The sequence below is a fragment of the Branchiostoma lanceolatum genome, chromosome 6 (genome assembly GCF_035083965.1).
Source record: "Branchiostoma lanceolatum isolate klBraLanc5 chromosome 6, klBraLanc5.hap2, whole genome shotgun sequence".
Lineage (NCBI taxonomy): Eukaryota > Metazoa > Chordata > Leptocardii > Amphioxiformes > Branchiostomatidae > Branchiostoma > Branchiostoma lanceolatum.
This window is the reverse complement of record NC_089727.1, coordinates 6685086-6703125: the sequence shown is the minus strand read 5'-3', so window position 1 is coordinate 6703125 and position 18040 is coordinate 6685086. Positions and strand designations below refer to the sequence as shown.

At 41.9% G+C, this 18040-nt stretch overlaps 2 protein-coding genes across 6 annotated transcripts; one reads left to right on the top strand and one right to left on the bottom strand.

Annotated features, from left to right (window-relative positions):
• Window positions 1-2071: 2071 nt before the first annotated feature.
• On the bottom strand, window positions 2072-10670 carry LOC136436305 (5-hydroxyisourate hydrolase-like). Of its 5 annotated transcripts, none has more exons than XM_066430159.1 (4): window positions 10462-10670; window positions 3370-3536; window positions 2522-2654; window positions 2072-2262 (listed from the first exon to the last, which is right to left on the bottom strand). In XM_066430159.1, the coding sequence occupies exons 1-4, from the start codon at window positions 10615-10617 to the stop codon at window positions 2173-2175; spliced, it is 546 nt and encodes a 181-aa protein (XP_066286256.1). In that variant the 5' UTR covers window positions 10618-10670; the 3' UTR covers window positions 2072-2172. The 5 variants fall into 5 exon arrangements, with proteins under 5 accessions (XP_066286256.1, XP_066286257.1, XP_066286259.1 ...); XM_066430160.1 differs by having other exon boundaries at window positions 10468-10670; XM_066430162.1 differs by lacking the exon at window positions 10462-10670 and adding an exon at window positions 7037-7146 and having other exon boundaries at window positions 2073-2262; window positions 3370-3538.
• On the top strand, window positions 7060-17862 carry LOC136436306 (alkylated DNA repair protein alkB homolog 8-like). The gene is made up of 13 exons (XM_066430164.1): window positions 7060-7368; window positions 7901-8147; window positions 8918-9052; window positions 9868-10068; window positions 12150-12220; window positions 13070-13176; window positions 13703-13827; window positions 14217-14317; window positions 14735-14843; window positions 15293-15339; window positions 15861-16010; window positions 16722-16851; window positions 17191-17862. The coding sequence occupies exons 1-13, from the start codon at window positions 7060-7062 to the stop codon at window positions 17784-17786; spliced, it is 2328 nt and encodes a 775-aa protein (XP_066286261.1). The 3' UTR covers window positions 17787-17862.
• The last annotated feature ends 178 nt before the right edge of the window (window positions 17863-18040 follow it).

Below are 18040 nucleotides of genomic sequence, written 5' to 3'. Positions count from 1 at the left end.
TGTGTTAATCTTTATTGAATCATCACTTGTTACAAGCTAGTAGTAGTGTGCATAGTCCAGAGGTTAGTGGCATGTGTGCAAATGCCATATGCATATTGAGTCGACACAGACTACATATGGAGGGCACTGGAGACAGCAAATCTTTCGGCTTTAGACTGGTTGCCAACTGGGCCAGAACTTTATCCTGGATTTAGTAGCACAAAGCATGTCACACACACAAGAGCCCACTCGTAAAGTATCTTGTAAAGTATCATAAGCCCAGCACAGTTAATCCCCACCTTGGTCAAGTCCCATCTTGTAGGCACTTGCAGCAGGATGAACTACATGCATGGCCAGCAATAGGGCGTGACTAGATCCTGACTGACATTGCTACAACTACATACGAACTGCTATACTACGGACAGAAGGTCAGATACAGCTGTCACCCTACCACCCAGCTAATCAGTTTATGAAATGTTATGAAGATAACATAGAAAAGCAAATACATGTACACTAATAGAGACAGCTAAGTTGTCTTGTCACAGCACACAAATTCTTACAACTTCCTTACTAATTCTATATCCTTGGTATAAGCTGCTTATTTCAAGAGCACATTTTGAGGCATGGAAGACTTTTGATCCAGATAAATCTACAAAAGCAAACAATTTGATCTAAAACCATCCGGAAGTTGAGTTTCAGCAAGAACGGTCCAGAATTGGGTTGTATTGCCTTTGTTTACCATGCATGGCAACAGTGATCTGCATAGCTACAGTGATAAACTTACATATGCATAAGGCCAATTAGAGCTCAACAAAAATGAGCAGAAACACATGTTTTTCAGTCATCTTGAACAAGATTATTGGCAACTTAAATACATCAGGCAAGATGCTCTATTCTTTATGTTGTGCTTTGCTTTGTGGTACTGTGTTATGGATATACTGTACATTGTAGTTGTACCATGTTCATGAATGGACTGAAGTACTACATAGTTCATATCTTTGCTTTTTATTCTTCACCTGATGCTCTTGATCTAACACACAGCCAAACTACAGGTACATGAAGAAATCCTACGCTACATGTGATGTAAAATAACATCTGTTGTCATATAAATTATGTGAAACACACATCTAATGATTATTTATTACACAACCTAAACTAAACATTAGTGGAATCTACGCCACATAATTTTGTGACTTTGTCTGAATGATAGCCTCTTGAGAACCAAACCTTAAAGCCCCTGTCACATATAGCCGACCATGGCCTCCCTGCCTTCTCCAGACCATGGTTGGGAGTAAGTCATGAGCAAGGTCATCTTTGGTTGGGAGCTGGCCTTCTATTCTTTAAAAGTCATCTGCGGCAAAAATTAAAGTTGGGAAAGACATATTCTGCTCGGATGCGATCAGAGGAGTGAACTGGAAGTAGCATGGAAGAATACTCCCGACCCAGCGCCGACTTTGGTTGGGGAGTGGTCGAGGCAGAGTTGTTGGAAAGTCCTGAATGTGTGACAGAGGCTTAAAAAATGTAGCTCAATGTGCTCAGAAGACAAATCATAAGGCCACACCAATCTAATTTCTTGGTTAACGGAATTGCAAGATTGGAAAATCAACATGAAAACAAAGTCTCAGAGGAAATTTGTACTTTGGTGCACACAGTTTCAGGGAGTGAACAGGGTTAGGTGCATGTTTTCACCCCAGCCTTCTGTTTTAATGATGTCGATTTTTTCTATGCACGTTTTGACACTCCCACCCGTTCCTCCTAGCTTGTGTTGGCTAAACATGTCCTAGTGTTGTGAGACAGTAGTGAAACATTTACACCTATATCCTGAACTCTGACCTCCGAACAAATTTACGTACAAATCTTTCTGATCCAATTCTCATAGTCTGTATATAAGTATTTTAAGGACATTTATTAATGTATAACTGAGTTGTATGACCAATTTTAATGTTAAGTTAAACTGTATCATAACTTAGTGAAGTGTAATTTTCTATCTATACATTTGTGTTTTTGTCCCTGTAAATGTTGGCTCTCGAAATCAGCCATGCTGCCTGAGAGACTGTGTAGTGTCTTGTTACATTTGCAAATAAACTTAATGATGTCCTTGTGCTAAGATAAAATTTAAAAAAATCTGTTAACCAAGAAATTAAATTGGTGTGGCCTAAGTTGAAGTTTGTGAGGCCGGACAATAAATACCCCCTAGGAGCCCCTGTAGGTGGAGTATCCGAACGGGTTCAGCAGGAGAGGCACGTGGTAGTGTTGGCTGGGGTCGTGGATCTCAAACACGATCTGAAGAGGAATGGAAAGGGAAATTTGAAATTCCTGGTTTATAACTAATGAGTCATTTCAAATATTTTTAAAGATTTCAGTCATTTCTTTTCTGAGGATCAGGCAAAAGTGCTTAATGAGGTCCTCTCCTCTAAAATACACATGTACAAGAATGCATTCAACAAAACAACAATGAAGTAAGAATAACGATTTGAAAAGAAACAGCTAAATATTTGAAATAAGATGATTGTACAAAGAATTTGACCAGGACTTAACTTACATCAATGTGGGGATAGAAGTACTGCCTGATGCCATTCTTGTTGAAATAAGTTGCTGTTTCAAAAGTTATCTTGTAGACTCCTGCCTCCAGACTGTTCAGCAGACCGTTACAGCGTCCATCCGAGTTAGTTTGTCTAAATCAAAGAAAAACATCATCGAATTAGCTGTAATATACTAGGTAATATATATGGCTGCTTAGGCAATTTGTGTGAAAGATTAAACAATGAATGACTTCTGGCCAAGCATGTGGTGTGATAGTCTGGTAGCCATCCTGTCCTTGCTCCAGTTCGCTCCCCCAATCGCTTCCCTCACTGAATAGTCTGGCACCCGTTGATAGAGAAGGATTGACATTTGGGGCAGTGGATTGTTATCCACTGTGTCTAGGGCATGGTATTGGCAGGCGGAGCCCATCCTTATCCTTCCACCGCCTTTTACCTCCCCAACCAAAGTCAGGTACCCATTTTTACACCTGGGTGGTGTGAGGAAAGTCATGCAGAGTGCCTTTCCCAAGGGCACAACATCGGTGGTATGTCAGGGGATAGGAACCCAGTACCTATCGGTTCTGGGTCAAAACCCTAACCATTACACCAACATGATGCCACTGATGAAACAAGAGATACAAAATCCAGTTCTGCTGCAGTACCAAGGTCACAGACAAGGGGGCCAAAAATCAACCTCCACCTTCATCTTCCCAACACCTAACCACATACCAAAAATCATGACAATACATTCAGAGGTTCTTGAGTTAAGCTAACCGCAAACATCCGGAAACACAGACACACACACACACACACACACAAAACTATGCCTCCATTTTTCACGGACGTAATTGATAGATGAATGTCTGACCCTGAGGAAACCTGGCTCCACTCCTGCCCGATGCGTTCGCCCCTGCGGAAGAGTTTGACGGGTACATCAGCGGCAGGCCTGCCCAGAGAGGTGTCCAGCACATGGGTGGTGATGGGACTGGTACGGTTAGCTGACATGGCGAGGGGGCTCGGGCTTACAACTGGGGACTGAAACAAACAAGAAAATAAATCGTGAGCTTTATTCCGCACATACAAACATAGGACACAATCCTATATACATAAGTAATTATGGTGTTTGCATTGTGGCTAATGTGTTTGATACCGTCTTTAACTACCGACATGCAAAATTTCAGACAAATCCATCAAAAGGATCTTGATATATAGATGCGAAAACACAGACCCAGAAAGAAACAAGTAATGTCAAAGTATGAAAGTCTCAGCAAAAAAGGCTATTGTAGCATTTGCTCATAAATTATTTAAATAAAAAGGACAACGTGCATCATCACGCGCAACCTAGAAGACCTTAGTTACACAACAATGTGACAACGGGAACGAGTTCTAGCTGCGAAAGTGCAAACAACATCATTCCTTAGATACTCCATCAGGGGGTCACCTAGGCCTCCTTCCCCGAGTAACAACTGAGTCTCTATCAGAAAAATGATGGAGCTGGTACGGTTAGCCGACATGGTGAGGGGGCTTGGGCTTATTTCTATCGAAACAACAAGGAAGCAAGCAAATGTTTTCACACCCATCCTCAGTCTCTGATAAAAGATGTCTGTAACAAAGTCTATGATACAATGTAGTGTAGCCTTGTGGAGCAGTAAGCACTATCATCAGGCTCTGTTTGCACTAGATGTGGGTGGCTGAGCGACCAAAATTGGATTTGTGCAACTCTTAATTTCATGATTGGAATATGATGCAACATGTAAAAGTAGGATTTAAAAGACAACTACTAAACACACAAAACATAAAAGAATTTGCTCTTTGTCTGAAATTTGTTGAGGGATCTGTCAAACCTTTGGTCGCTGAACAGTTGCAGCCTCTAGTAGAGGGGGTGTTAGCACTCTGGGTTCATGGCAACTTATAGCAAAGAGAGAGATATGCTTTTACAGACTATTACTACTAAGACAAACTTCACCCTATCTGGTACACAGAGCGATATTTTCTATGTACTGTTGTCATGTCCGACTCCTATATCTATGTACATAGGTCAATTTCTCCATAAATCATTCGAAAAGCGAGACAGAATTACCCATACATGAATATATATTGTAACAAATACACTGGTTTCGAAAATATTTTGTACTTAGAATTGTAGGATAGATTAGCCTTGTAGAACAGATTGTTGATTTCATGCCATACATTGTACCATGTACGATTGTTGAGCAATAAAGTTCACTTCACTTCACTTGGCCCAGTGAGACTCATTGTGGCAACAGAAACGAACAATTTCACTGTTGAGAGAGTTCTTAATTAAACAATCAGTTTACCTCTTTAAACTCTGTAATGCTTCCGACCAGACAGCTTGGAAACATCACTGTCCACAATCCGTCGGTCCTGCAGTCAAATTAACTTCACCAAAATCCAGTTACGAAATCAGGATCTTCAGCTGAAGAGAGGGTGCGACTTTCGTGTAACTGCCAACTATGACCGCAATTTTGAATTGGGTGGAGAAACAGGATTTGCCTCCTCCAAATAAAGACCAAGAAGGGCCCTTAATTCTGGTCGCTCCAACTCAACCTCATTCACAGTCTGGTCGGTTCATTAAAAAAGGCATTGAAAAGGATCTAAATAGACTTGCCAAAGGACTGTTCTCTTCTATATTTTGTTACCCAAGACCAAGGATCCTTGCAAAGACATTTGTAGGGATCATTCCAGATTTGGAAACATGTGAAAAAGTGAGTAAAGAGTAAGATATTTCCCCAAATTTTAACATGATCCATTTTTATGTACGCATGAGTAGATTAATGAGGATTACCGCTTTAGTCGACATTGAGAGATTGAAGCACACCCTGAAGGGTCCACTCAGGGTTAAGTCCTGGCTAAAACAGATTACATAATTCTTTTCCTTATCATTGTAAAACATTCTTTTGCTTTGTCTTTTTTTCTTAACATGGCATATTCAGGTTGTTTGATGCTTTCCTGTACATGTAGTACTATGAACTAATTTGCCATGTAAGAAAACTAGTATGTTTCTTATGCACTGCAATGATCTCATCTACTTCATCAAGAGGCATGACATAGGTTACTCCAGGTCGTGCTCCAGATAATTAGTCAGAAAGAAAACACTTTAAAAAATATCAATCCATCAATGTCACCAGAAGAGGTAGTCGCTCACTGTGTGTCTGAGCCTACTGACCCACAAAAAAGGTATTGAATATCGATTACCAAAAATTGATGTAAGGGCGCCACCCTGACTTGCTTCATTGTTTCAAGGTTACAGAGGGTAATCAGTGCACATTTTACAACTTCCAACATTTTATTGTATTCTGCATTTACCAAACAACTTCAGCTTTTAATAGCAAATAGAACCAAGTTTTGGTTTCCTATCAAATTCCCATGTCTCTAAACTATTAGCTTATATTAGGTAACAGCAAATTATGACAACTTCAACCTTTACAATGCAAAAAATCTGACTAAAGAAAGTTGAAATTAAGTCTGAGTCATGTTTAGAGGTCAATGCTCTTTCTCTGCTGATAAATTACTGTTTGCTAAAATTCTGTCACCCCCTCAAAAAACATCAAGACTGTTTTTTTTCCTGTCAACCTCCCTACAAAGACAGTTGTCATGACGACTACACTGTATACAAATTGGAGAAACTGCATAGATCATTTGAAAAATAAACACATCATTTGTTGACTGTTAACATCAACTAATGGTCAACATAATTTAAATCTTCTCCCTGCTACCTATAGCCATGTAACCAATAGAGTAGTAGCCAAACGGTTACTTCAGTGTGCTAAAGCAGGATAAATACATCATGTGGCCCACCTTCCTATGTCTCTGCTTCTTTTTTCCCACCACCTTAAAGAAAAGGTTGATGCGAAACGGTCTCCTCTTTGATGCACTCCCTGTGCTACCGTTTATGGCATAAGACCTTTCCTCCGTCATTTCATGATCATACCATCCTCAGCAATTAAGGTGTGCACAGCATATTGTTGCTGGAGGTCACAACAGACCTTCTAACAGCTTGATTTAACAAATGTACACAACAACGCTTTGATGGACTTTTGCTCATGCTAATGTTTTCTAAGAATACTTGACATGCTGAAGTGTTTTTGTGTACAGGATGTATCTAATAGGGGTCATGACGGGTCAAATTATGGGCTGGCAACCCGAGCATGTGTTATGGGATTACATCATCATCAGTTTGGCGAGCTGACCTGACCAAGCTATTGACTCAGAGTTTGTTAAAAGTAGAAAAGTATCCCAAATCTGAACATTCATAGAGCGAGTTGTCACATTGGCACATCAAAAGTCTAACAACATCTCTACTCTACTCTACTCCTGATCAACTTTGTTACCGACCAAAACAACAACCTGTAACGTTAAACTCGAAAATGTACCTCTGTGTGTAGCCGTGGCGACTCTTTAATCGGGTATATTTTGCTGTATGTCTAAAGACTCTTTTACATTACCCTCACAATGTAAAAGAGTCTTTAGACATACAGCAAAATATACCCGATTAAAGAGTCGCCACGGCTACTCTGTGTGTGTCAGGTGTCTTCCAATGACGGACAGCCGAGAACTGTGCATGTGTGTGAATGATTCACAACGTCACGGTACGTCAATTCACGCAAAACCCTCAAAGTTGCGGTGTAAACAGCGAGAGAAGTTCAGTTCCGGGTACGTCTGCTTCGGACATCTGGTGCGGTCAAAGGTCAGTGAAAGCAAGATGGCGGCGCCCATGGATTCGGAAAGTGGCGACGTGAAAACAAAACTGACGAAATCGGAAAGGAAGGCTAAGAAGAAACAGAACAAGGCGCGACAGACTTTATTAAGACACGAAGGCATCAATACGAGTCGGGAAGTAACCAAGGTAGGTTTGATGGCGCCCCAGCCGAGCACACAGTCTCCCAATCTCAGGTCGGCCACTTGGGCCTGACTCGGTAGGTTAACGTTACTGGAAAAATAACTTTTCAACTCTCACTGATAGTCTGAGACTCACTCTGAAGTAAACCGACAAGCACAATATTATGTCGTCATACTATAGACTTTAGATATAGCTACTTTTACCACAGCCTTGAATCCATCTTGTTAACTTTAGTCCGCTTTCAACATGAAGCAGACTCCATCAGTCCATGCATGTTGTAAATATATAAAAAGGATTCTATTTTTGTGGTGTTTTATGTTTAAGGTTGAAACAATTCCAATCTGTAGTACAGTAGTGATTTAGAGAAAATGCATACTAGTATTTGTAGGGCCATCATTTTGCACCATTGAAATAAAAGCACCATGAACATTTCAAGAGTTACAGTTAAGTAGCCCACCAAAACAGGATCTTTCGCCTACGGCCAAATCACGTTGAATCTCGTTCGATCTCGTTCCGTAATATTTCTCTATCACCCTAGCACCTGGTTGTGGCCAATGCAGGAATGAGCAACGGAGTTCACCGAGAGGAGCTGTGGAGACTGTTTGAAACCCACGGAGATCTACAGGACATCGTCATGGTTACGGGGAAACCATACGCTTTTGTTTCCTATAACGACGATCAGTCAGCTGCTGCAGCATTCGCTGTCTTCAACGGGAGGATGTTGAAAAGTCCACAGGAGCTGCAGCAGCCTAATGTCACATTTTACCTGAACTACATTGATGAAGGTGGGCAAATAAGAAAGATAAAAACCATGCAGTGAGTAAGAATCCTGCAATAACTGACAGAGAATTGTCATCACAATATCATGATAATTTTCGTCGAGCAATTGATTAACTTTCCAAACGATCTGAATCTAAATAGTGTAATGCTCCTGGCAGCTTTCTTCCAAACTGCAGAGTACCCCGCAAAGATGACAAGCATAGACATACTGTACATACGTATTGTATATTCATCCATCAGTCCTGTACTTAGTAGCTTACACTGCCCTAGGAGCAGTGTAAAGTTTAGCAAGACTTCCGGCTGCCCTCCGCCAGTTTGCCGTTTGGCCAGAGGGGTTAATTAGAAATAACTAGTAAGCCAGTTCACTGTTTCAAGTGCGCATGGATGGTGTGATGTATTGTGGTTAGCCATGCTGATTTGACTTAATGAATGACATTCACTGGGTACCCCAAAACTGATGCAAGCATGCAAAGAAAAAGGTTGGGAAAAAAGTTCATCCATCATTATGAAATGTAAGTGGTCTGGAAAGTTTAACAAATGACTGTACACATAGGACATGGCATAGCAGAAAATAAATTCTGTATTTTCACTGCTTCACATTTTCTTCCTTATCTTGAGAAGACTTTGCTCATGGTTCAAATTACATTTTTCAAATGACATGTACTGATACACATGACAAAAAATAAATTAGTAAGGGGCTTTAAACTTGGACCTAAGACCACAATGTATCACATGATTGTGAGGAGGCTTATTCTGTTCTCTTTCTGCCCACCAGTCCCATCCCAGAGGGCAGCAGGGCTGGACCTGCCCCCGGGGCTGCGGCTGGTGGAAGATTTCATCAGTCCGGCCTGTGCGGCTAGGCTGATGGAGGGGCTCGGCTGGAGCAACGAGCAACAACAGCACACGGATGGTGAGTGTTTTTTCTTTTCTTCCTAAGGGCCTAAGGCTGTCTACAACTTTGTGGTGATCGGGTTCACGTAATGGTCAGGGTGTTTGGCCCAGAACCCAGAGGTCCTGGGTTCGAATTCCCTGACATGCCATCGATATTGTCCCCTTCGGAAAGGCACTTTACACAATTTTCCTCACACAACCCAGGTTAAAAACGGGTACCTGACTTTGGTTGGGAAGGTAAAAGGCGGTGGAAGGGGAAGTTTTGGCTCCGCCTTCCAAGACTGTGCCCTAGACACATAATAACAACCCACTGCTCTTATGGTCTCATAAAGGCTATGGGACTACCTTTTGAATTACCTTTACCTACCTTTTAGGGCTGTGGCCAGCTTTACATTTTTTTTCATTCCACTCTTTGTTTGGGAGCCCATATTGTTAGTTTTGTTGTTGAATCTGTCATTTTAAACTTTTACTTTTACACAATCCTGAGATGATCCAAAATGCAAACTTTGTTATATTATTTTTCTAATTCTAAATAGTATGGATGGATGGATGGATGGAATTAGAATGCTGTTCCTTAGTTCTTAGCCTGGATGCCAGACCCCCAAACTCTGAAATATCTATCGTGACGATAGATATTTCAGAGTTTGGGGGTCTGGCATCCAGGCTACTTAGTTCTAAGTTGTGTTATTGTAATTGAGCTCGTTCATGCTGTGTTTTCATAAATGGAATCCATGAATAGTAGATTAGATTTATTCTATTAAATGTGAATGATGAATATCTGATAAACATTGAACACCAATGATGATGTTTTACCCTCAATATGTTTTGTTCCAGCCGAACAAGCTTTAAGGCACAGAAGAGTGAAGCACTATGGCTACGAGTTTAGATACGATAACAACAATGTGGACAAAGACAAGCCTCTCCCGGGCGGCCTTCCTGATTGGTGCAGCCCAGTGATTGACAAGATGATGTCAGAGGGACACATCAAACACAGGCCGGATCAGATTACAGTCAACCAGTACCAGCCTGGACAGGGTAGGTGAACTGCTGTAAATTTATCTCAGCTGTGTTAGCATCAATCATGTCAAGGGCTGGTAGCACAAGCAAATGCTGTGCAAGTCAGATGTGAACATCTCTCACATCATCTGACGTTTAAGTTTAACAACGCAAACAAACCCTGATCATAAGCCTTAAACAAAGAAACAAATCAAGAAGTCGTGGTGTCTTTGAATCCGCCAATGAAACAATGGTAGTAAATCAATGCAAGACAGTGCATGTTGACAGTGTGCATATGATGAGGGTGAAACGAACATAAATCCACTGCAAATATGCAAATACAGAAGAAAAAATAGAAGAAGGGCAAACAAAATGTTTGCAGGAAAGGGAAAGTCAGGGATTTCGGAAACATCTTTCTTCAAAAAGTTGTACCTGTACCTGTTGATCCGGCCCGTGAGTTGAAGCTGTGTGCTTGACTGTCAGACCCACGGCAACTCCTGTACAAACCATCAGCAGAACCACCACAACAACCACAACCACCAGTCTTCCTCTGGACAGGAACACACCATTCTTCTGTGCTGCTTCCATTTTGAAAACAAATGGGAAATGCAACTCTCAGTCTGCCTGTCCTGAAAACAGCTTAAGATAAGTAATAGATAGCTGATCAGATGGGAGTGGCCAAGATATCTGGATATAACAGCTAGCACAGACCAGGTCTGTAAAACATATGGGGAGAGTCCCAAATCCCCGGGCAATTAGAAATCAGAGCAGGGATTGGTCAGAATAGGTCACACGGTTATATCACCCACAGTTTTTCTATATCACCCACAGTTTTTCTATATCACCCACAGATATCACTCACACTTTTCTGATATCCCACACTATGTGGATATAACCACAGAAAATTGGGGCTTCCCATTGGCTGAGGGGAAGTAGCCATGGGCTAAGACCTAGTATAAGCAACAACTCCAGATATCATTCATGACCTTTTAACCCAGACCTTTGTACCCTGGAAGCCAGACTGATATATGTGGCCTCAGCCTGTTCCTTCCACAGTCCAAGGCAGTGAGCCCACCGATTGCAAGGGTGTTACATTGACACAGACAAAAGCAGCTAATTCTTAACCAAAGATAGAGATAAAGAATGTTAGGTTTGTATGCTTGTTTTGATCCAATTCCATCAGTAAGTGTACGTGTATGTAGAATAGGAAAAGTGGATCCTCTAGGGCAGTGGGAGTGGCCTGATTTACCTCTCCTCTGTTTATATAGTCGGTCTGTCTTATCTAGCACACTAGCACTGTGTTCCTGTTTTATGGGCTAGGGTGGTACTGTTCAGGACAGTTCAGATGGCAACCAGATGTCTCCTGTCCAGCAGATAGATTAATTATGTTACATTCTTACAACTGACACTATCTTTATGTATAGTATCAGCGGTACTGGTCAGCCAGACACAGACATGTATGGGTGGCTGTGTGTTTTGCAGAAATCTAGGGGGTCAATCTATAAGTACACATAATGGAGATGATATTAAGTTTATTGCAAATTCGTGCCCGTGGGCTAATTGCAAGTAACATGAAAAGGACAGATAAATGATGTAGTACATCATTTATCTGTCCTTTTCATGTTACTTGCAATTAGCCCACGGGCACGAATTTGCAATAAACTTAATATCATCTCCATTACAGTAGAACAGTATAGCAATGCATTGTGTTTACTCTAGTCTAACTACCGACTTGATTACTGAATCTGAATTCTAACTTTTTGGATTTGACTTCTTTTTCTGAGAAAGTAACTGATAAGAGAGAGGAAGACAAATGTTCCCACTAACCTTTTCTGCAATGTGTAGGTTATGTGATGTTAAGAGGAGAGTAGTTTTCTTTTGTCTGTAAAAGCAGAGAAAATTTGGATGGAAATTGTTGGCCTCTTGAAAGAGCTCTTTATTTTGTGATCTTAATTATAAGGGACGGTTTGAAATATAATTTGCACTACATTACAAGTACAATAACTTCTCTTACTGGAGTTCACATTCTAAGCCTGTTAATTTGCTCAATTTTATGACAATACCTTTATGTCATGTTTACTGCAACGGTATATTTTAAAATGTTTGTTTGTTCCGATCAGGAATTCCTCCCCATGTGGATACACACTCAGCATTTGAAGATGAAATTTCTTCCCTCAGTTTGGGTGGACAGGTGAGAAAGATCCTCTATCTTTAAGAAAAAGAAATAGTTATCCACCCAGGATTAAAGTGTTGAAACATTTGTTTTTCCCAGTTAACTGTAGCACTGTGGAACTAGTTGGCACCAAGTACTGTATGGGCATGCTCATTAGATAGCTTTAAACAAGGCTTGCAGCTAGATGTCCAAAGGTCAAGTGTGACATTTCGTTAAGTGTAATATAACCAGCTGCTGCCGCAATGTGGGCCTGAGATTAGCTGATGTGTTGTGCCGAAGGACTGTAAGAACACAAAATATTCATGACTTCAAGTTATCAACCCAGGATTGAGGTGTTGAAACATCCCTTTTTCCCAGTTAACAATAATTGTGCCTAAGTAAAGTCAGTTTTCTCTCAAACCTTTCTACCTATTCTTTTTTCTTGACATTGTTGTATCAATTATATCACCTTTTGCAAGTAGCCATGATGAGTCGTCTGCTTTTAAAATGCAATAAGTCAAAATGCAGGGCTTCACATAATCTCCAAGCAGATCTCCACGGTGCTAAAATCAAACAAGCTAGCCAGAGAAGCTCCAGTCAGCCAGGGAAGTTGTCAGGCACCAGTTGCTATAAACACTCTTTCTGCCAGTTGGATACGGTCTTTGCAACCGTTGGGTCTGCTTGGAGACTAGGCTTCACATATAAATGGCCTTGAAATTTGGGATATACCAAATGTTGTGTGCTAACCTGAGTGCCATCCTCTGTAGTAACCACTGGCTCAATCTTTTCATGGTTAGCAAGTGAAAAGATTGAGTCAGCAACTCAGCGGTTACTACCAAGGATGGCACCCAGGCAAGTTATGTGTAAGATTTGTAATTTTTTTTACAGACAGTAATGGACTTCAAGCACCCCAGTGGAAAGCGAGTCCCGATAGTCCTGCCTGCCCGCAGTCTGCTGGTCATGTCTGGGGAGGCCAGGTACCTCTGGACACACGGGTTAGTGGCTGCAGGTCGCATTGGGACAGCATCTCTTCTCCCTAAGTCATAAACATCATGATTGAGACATGCTAAACTCACTGAGAGTGAGGACTAACTAACCCTACCCTGGGAGACTAGACTAGGACCAGGCCGCTAGCAACTCCCCTCGGCGGCCGGAGACAGTCAGCCCGCCCAATCTAAATTAATGCTCTGGGAAGTTGTAGCCCGAGGAGTGGACCGCGCCCCGTCAACTCTCGGGCTAGAACTCCCCTGGTGGCGCGGATTTGTATTAGCAGGCTTAGTGCTCTGGGCCGGCAAAGTAACTGGCTAAAAGGCCCGATAGCAGTGTGGTTCCCAGGGTAAACTAACCCAATAAGATTAAGCACAGGGGTTACAAAAGCTGCCTTTCCCAGGGCCACAACATCAGAGCCTGTTTGGGGTTGGAACCTCTTGATTCTGTAACAAACAAACATTACCATTCTGCCACACAATGATATGCACGTACACAGATAGTTCTTGTGTTCTAATTGTGAATTGTGTTCAGGATCATCCCCAGGAAGATGGACCCGGTTCCTGTGCAGGGGCAGGAAGAGTCCATGACACTCGCCAGGAGGGAGGTCCGCACGTCCTTCACCCTCAGGAAGATCAGGCACACGCCGTGTGACTGCAGTGAGTTCTAATTCTGTACCTGCATCATTCTGTACAGCCATGGCGTCAATGTGGCGCAACGGTTAGAACCCTTGGGAAAGGCACTTTACACGATATTCCTACCATGACAGTAAAATGGCCCTTTGACCTGTCCCTCCGTCACAGGATGGAAATTTGCTTGTTGGAGCAGTCAAAAATTTCAACCCATCCGTCAAAAAAACCTGAACCTCTTGATATGAAATTGATGAAAATGCATCTTTGTGAGCTTAAAGTGACAGACTTAACAACATGGGCTCCCAAACAATCAGTGGGACAGGAAAAAAACAATGCTCGACTTAACTCAAACAACTGTTATTTTTGATGACTGCCTTTTCACCTATGTGGCCTATATTGTTTTGCTGTTCCCCCAGAGTACCCGTCCCAGTGTGACTCCCAGCTGCCGAAGACCGGCGCCTCCCTGCCCAGGAGTGAGGGGGAGGCAGCCCAGCTGGAGCAGCAGCACGTGCACCAGGTACGGTCATAGTAGTCTACAAGCAGATATAAATATAGCACTGCTTTTTGATAGTCACTACAAATGTTGTTCTTATGTTGTCTTACCATTTTTTTTATGAATGACATAAGAGCTCTTTTTGAAATCAGTTATTTCTAAAGGTAAACTGAAGGCACCACTCAAATTTGTACAGTTACTATTGTGTATTTTTGAGCTGTCAGCTTTCACTTGTACATATTTCAAACTTCTAAAAGAGAAGATTGAGTAAATAGAGGAATGACTCTTCAGCTGAGTGAATGAAAGTACTAGTATTCCTTAACTGACTTTTTCATAACCAATCAACAATTGTTGAAACACTCTTTAAAAGAAGTATAGAATAACATTTGATACATTTCATGTCATACTGGCAATTTTTCATTTTGTTCCTGTCCTCTACAGGTATATGAGGACATTGCTTCTCATTTCAGTTCCACCAGACACTCCCCATGGCCACGGGTTGTTGAATTCCTAAAGGCACAGCCCATGGGAGCTCTAGTGGTGGATGTAGGTAAGAACATACAGTATGTTACAGGTATCTGCTCTCAATGTCCAGCTAAATAAGGTACTGTCTTGAGTGCTTTGTAGAAGCTCCCTATGTGTATTGGTGCAATGAGGAGAGAGTTGGGGCGTCGAATGGCCAAGTAGCAGACACGAGATTGAGAGGTCACAGGTTGATTCCTGGCATTCCTGGCTAGATGTTGAGTCATGGGGAAAGGCTCTTTACATTCCTCACTCCACTACACCCAGGTATGGTACACCCAAAATGGGTACCTGATCATGACTTTGATGGGAAGGTAAAGAGGTAGGGAGAGATGGGCTGTGCCTTCCAATCCTGTACCCTAGACACTCATTGCCCCTATAGCCTCAAAAAGGCTATGGGACTACCTTTACCTTTTCAATGAGAGAATTTTATCCCTGTGTCTCCTTGCTCTTAAATTGTTGTTCGTTTATCCACAGGTTGTGGCAGTGGAAAGTACCTGGGAGCAAACAAGGATGTTTACTCTGTAAGTATAGCACAGTTTGCATTGCAGTGGTAATAGCAGTATCCATGATGTACGAAACATGTCACTGATACACACACTTTTTCTGGCCTGTACAAGTCATTGCTGTTTGCTCAGACCCTTATCTTTAATTTTTCTTTGTATTCTATTTCACTCAAGACGAAGAAGAATAATAACCTTTTTTTAGATGTCATCAGCACTAAATCTATGGATCATAATGACGGAAGGATCCGAGATCTGATCAAAACCTTGTTGGTATTAAAGCACTTTACATTGTGTACGGAAATGGCGAATAAGATCTTTATGATAAAACATGAGACCTGTACCACCGTTGTTGCTGACCCGACTTGCATGCTTTTGGAAAAGGTCTCAGTGCTTAGGATGAGACATTCATCCATGGTCTACTTTTTATTATGCTTGTGGACAAGAACATGAGGAATATCCCCTGTACAATGAACCAGGGTCTGTCTTCTCTGTCACATTCATTTAGCTAAATTGGTTCACTTTCATATGTACACCTGCAGCTGGGGAATGACCGGAGCTGTGGTCTGGCTGAGATCTGCAGGGACAGACAGCTGGAGGTGTTTGTGTGTGACGCCCTGTCTGTGCCCATCCGGACCGGGGCTGTAGATGCAGCCATCAGTATAGCTGTCATCCATCACTTCTGTACGCAGGTATGTATGATTTCAACTATAACTCTCTTTGGCTTTTGCATTTCTAAAAGTAGACAATCCATAGTCTACTGAAGACGGCATCAAATGGCTGGGTGACTAGGCTATCGAACACTAGACTGAGAGGTCATGGGTCAATTCCTGGTGTTCCTGAGGTAGAAGTCATGTCCTTGAGAAAGGCACGTAACATGACTTTTCTCATTCCACCCAGGTGTAAAAATTGGTGCCCGACTTTGGTTGGGAAGGTAAAAGGCGGTGGAAGGAGAGGGATTGGCTTTGCCATCTAATACTGTGCTATAGACATGGTGCATGACAATCCACTGCCCCTATACAGTGGGGCTACCTTTACCTTCACCTTTTAGACAATCTACGGCAGTGGCCACATCGGTTGCTCTGTGAGGTCCTGCCTTTTGCAGTGTCTCCTACAATAGTTATATGCAGTGTTAGCCTGGTAGGCGTCTCTACAGAAGACACGAAGGAACTAGTCTCTGTAGGCTTAGTGTAGCTATCAAATTCACTATGCTGGCTATTGGGAGAATAAATTGCTAAGGGAGTTAAACAGGGTTAATCAGTTTAGCTGAAAAGAACCAGGGAAAACTGTAGTGTGTATGTTTCTATGAAAATGTTTGTGGTCACTGTGTTTTTCAGCCTTCTTAATTGTTTACTAGTTATTATTTTTCAAGATTATGATTACATTTCTCCTCATGTATTAAGGAAAGAAGACTGAAAGCTGTCAAGGAGCTGGCCAGGCTCCTCAAGCCTGGAGGGAAGGCCCTCATCTATGTTTGGGCTTTTGAGCAAGAATACAAGAATGTCAAGTCCAACTACTTAAAGGACACTAAAGGTAATGGTTTGGCAGTCATGTAACGTTGATGCTAAAGTCACTTTGATCAAAATACAGTCAAAACTGCCTAAGAAGACCGCTCGGGGGTCAATAATATCTAGTCTATGTGGACAGGTGATACCTATAGAGAGGATTCTTAATGCTTGTTTCAGGATGTTAAGCTGTAGTCCACTGTTCATTGTGAATGTTGAAAAGAGCTAGGTTTCCCAGGTACAATGACCCTGTAGATATTGTACATAGCATCTGTTGTCTCTGTCAGAATCAGTGGAAGATTACGTTCACTTTCCAGCTCGCAATACATTTTTTACTTAGCAACTCTTCCTCCCTTTCTCATCCTAGAGCGCCAAAATGATGATGTAAGAGACAAGAGCAGCACGATTCCTGATGACATCAGAGGTGCTACAAGTCCAGACAGTGGTCAGAGGGATTCAGTGCAAGAACAACAAGGTGCAGGACTTCCTGTTCATGTCAACAGAACCTCCTTTCAGACCCAAGACATGCTGGTACCCTGGCACTTCCGGGATGGTGCAAAGAAACAGCAGAAGGATTCTCGTACAGGTGTTGAAGTGTCGAGTAAGTCAGGTGGAGGAAAGACAGGAGATACCGCAAAGAATCCAGAGAAAGACACCAGAAATGGCACAGAAGAGACAAAGTCAGGTAACAGAAGCAGTGAGCAAGATACATGCAAACAGTCAGATGCAGGACATCACCAGAAGCAGGATTCAGAGGAGGAAAGGGTGGACAGCTCATCTCGTGCTTGTGCATCAGTTGGCCAGCAGGACAAAGGACAAGATGGGCCAATCTACCATAGATTTTATCATGTTTTTAAGGATGGAGAGGTAGAGGAACTCTGTAACAGTGTGCCTGACATTTCAGTTATAGACAGTTACTATGACAAAGGTAACTGGTGCATAGTAATACAGAAAAGTTTGTAGGCAAAAATGATTGTGGAAAATAACAGCTGTACCTTGGAAATGTTATTTACAAAATAAAATCTCTGATTAGGAAGTAGTATGTTGTAAGATTTGTTTTTGTAAAATGCTTCTGTTTCTTTTGTGATGCTAGAAATAATGTCATTATAACATGGTTTGGCTGCTGTAACTTAATGTAAGTTACATCAGTTACACTGCCCAAAACGACCTGGATTTGCCAGCATATGACCACAGTAATTATTACTAAATAATTGGTG

What these genes read in the sequence shown, in the direction of transcription:
- LOC136436305 (XM_066430159.1), bottom strand. Translation starts at nt 10,617, where the DNA reads ATGGAAGCAGCACAGAAGAATGGTGTGTTCCTGTCCAGAGGAAGACTG. An exon ending in GGCCGGATCAACAGGTACAG is followed by an intron (nt 3,537 to 10,461) that starts GTACAACTTTTT and finishes TGTTTGTTTCAG; the next exon opens with TCCCCAGTTGTAAGCCCGAG. An exon ending in TGGAGCCAGGTTTCCTCAGG is followed by an intron (nt 2,655 to 3,369) that starts GTCAGACATTCA and finishes TCTTTGATTTAG; the next exon opens with ACAAACTAACTCGGATGGAC.
- LOC136436306 (XM_066430164.1), top strand. Translation starts at nt 7,060, where the DNA reads ATGACGGACAGCCGAGAACTGTGCATGTGTGTGAATGATTCACAACGT. An exon ending in CGAGTCGGGAAGTAACCAAG is followed by an intron (nt 7,369 to 7,900) that starts GTAGGTTTGATG and finishes CTATCACCCTAG; the next exon opens with CACCTGGTTGTGGCCAATGC. An exon ending in CCAGTACCAGCCTGGACAGG is followed by an intron (nt 10,069 to 12,149) that starts GTAGGTGAACTG and finishes TGTTCCGATCAG; the next exon opens with GAATTCCTCCCCATGTGGAT.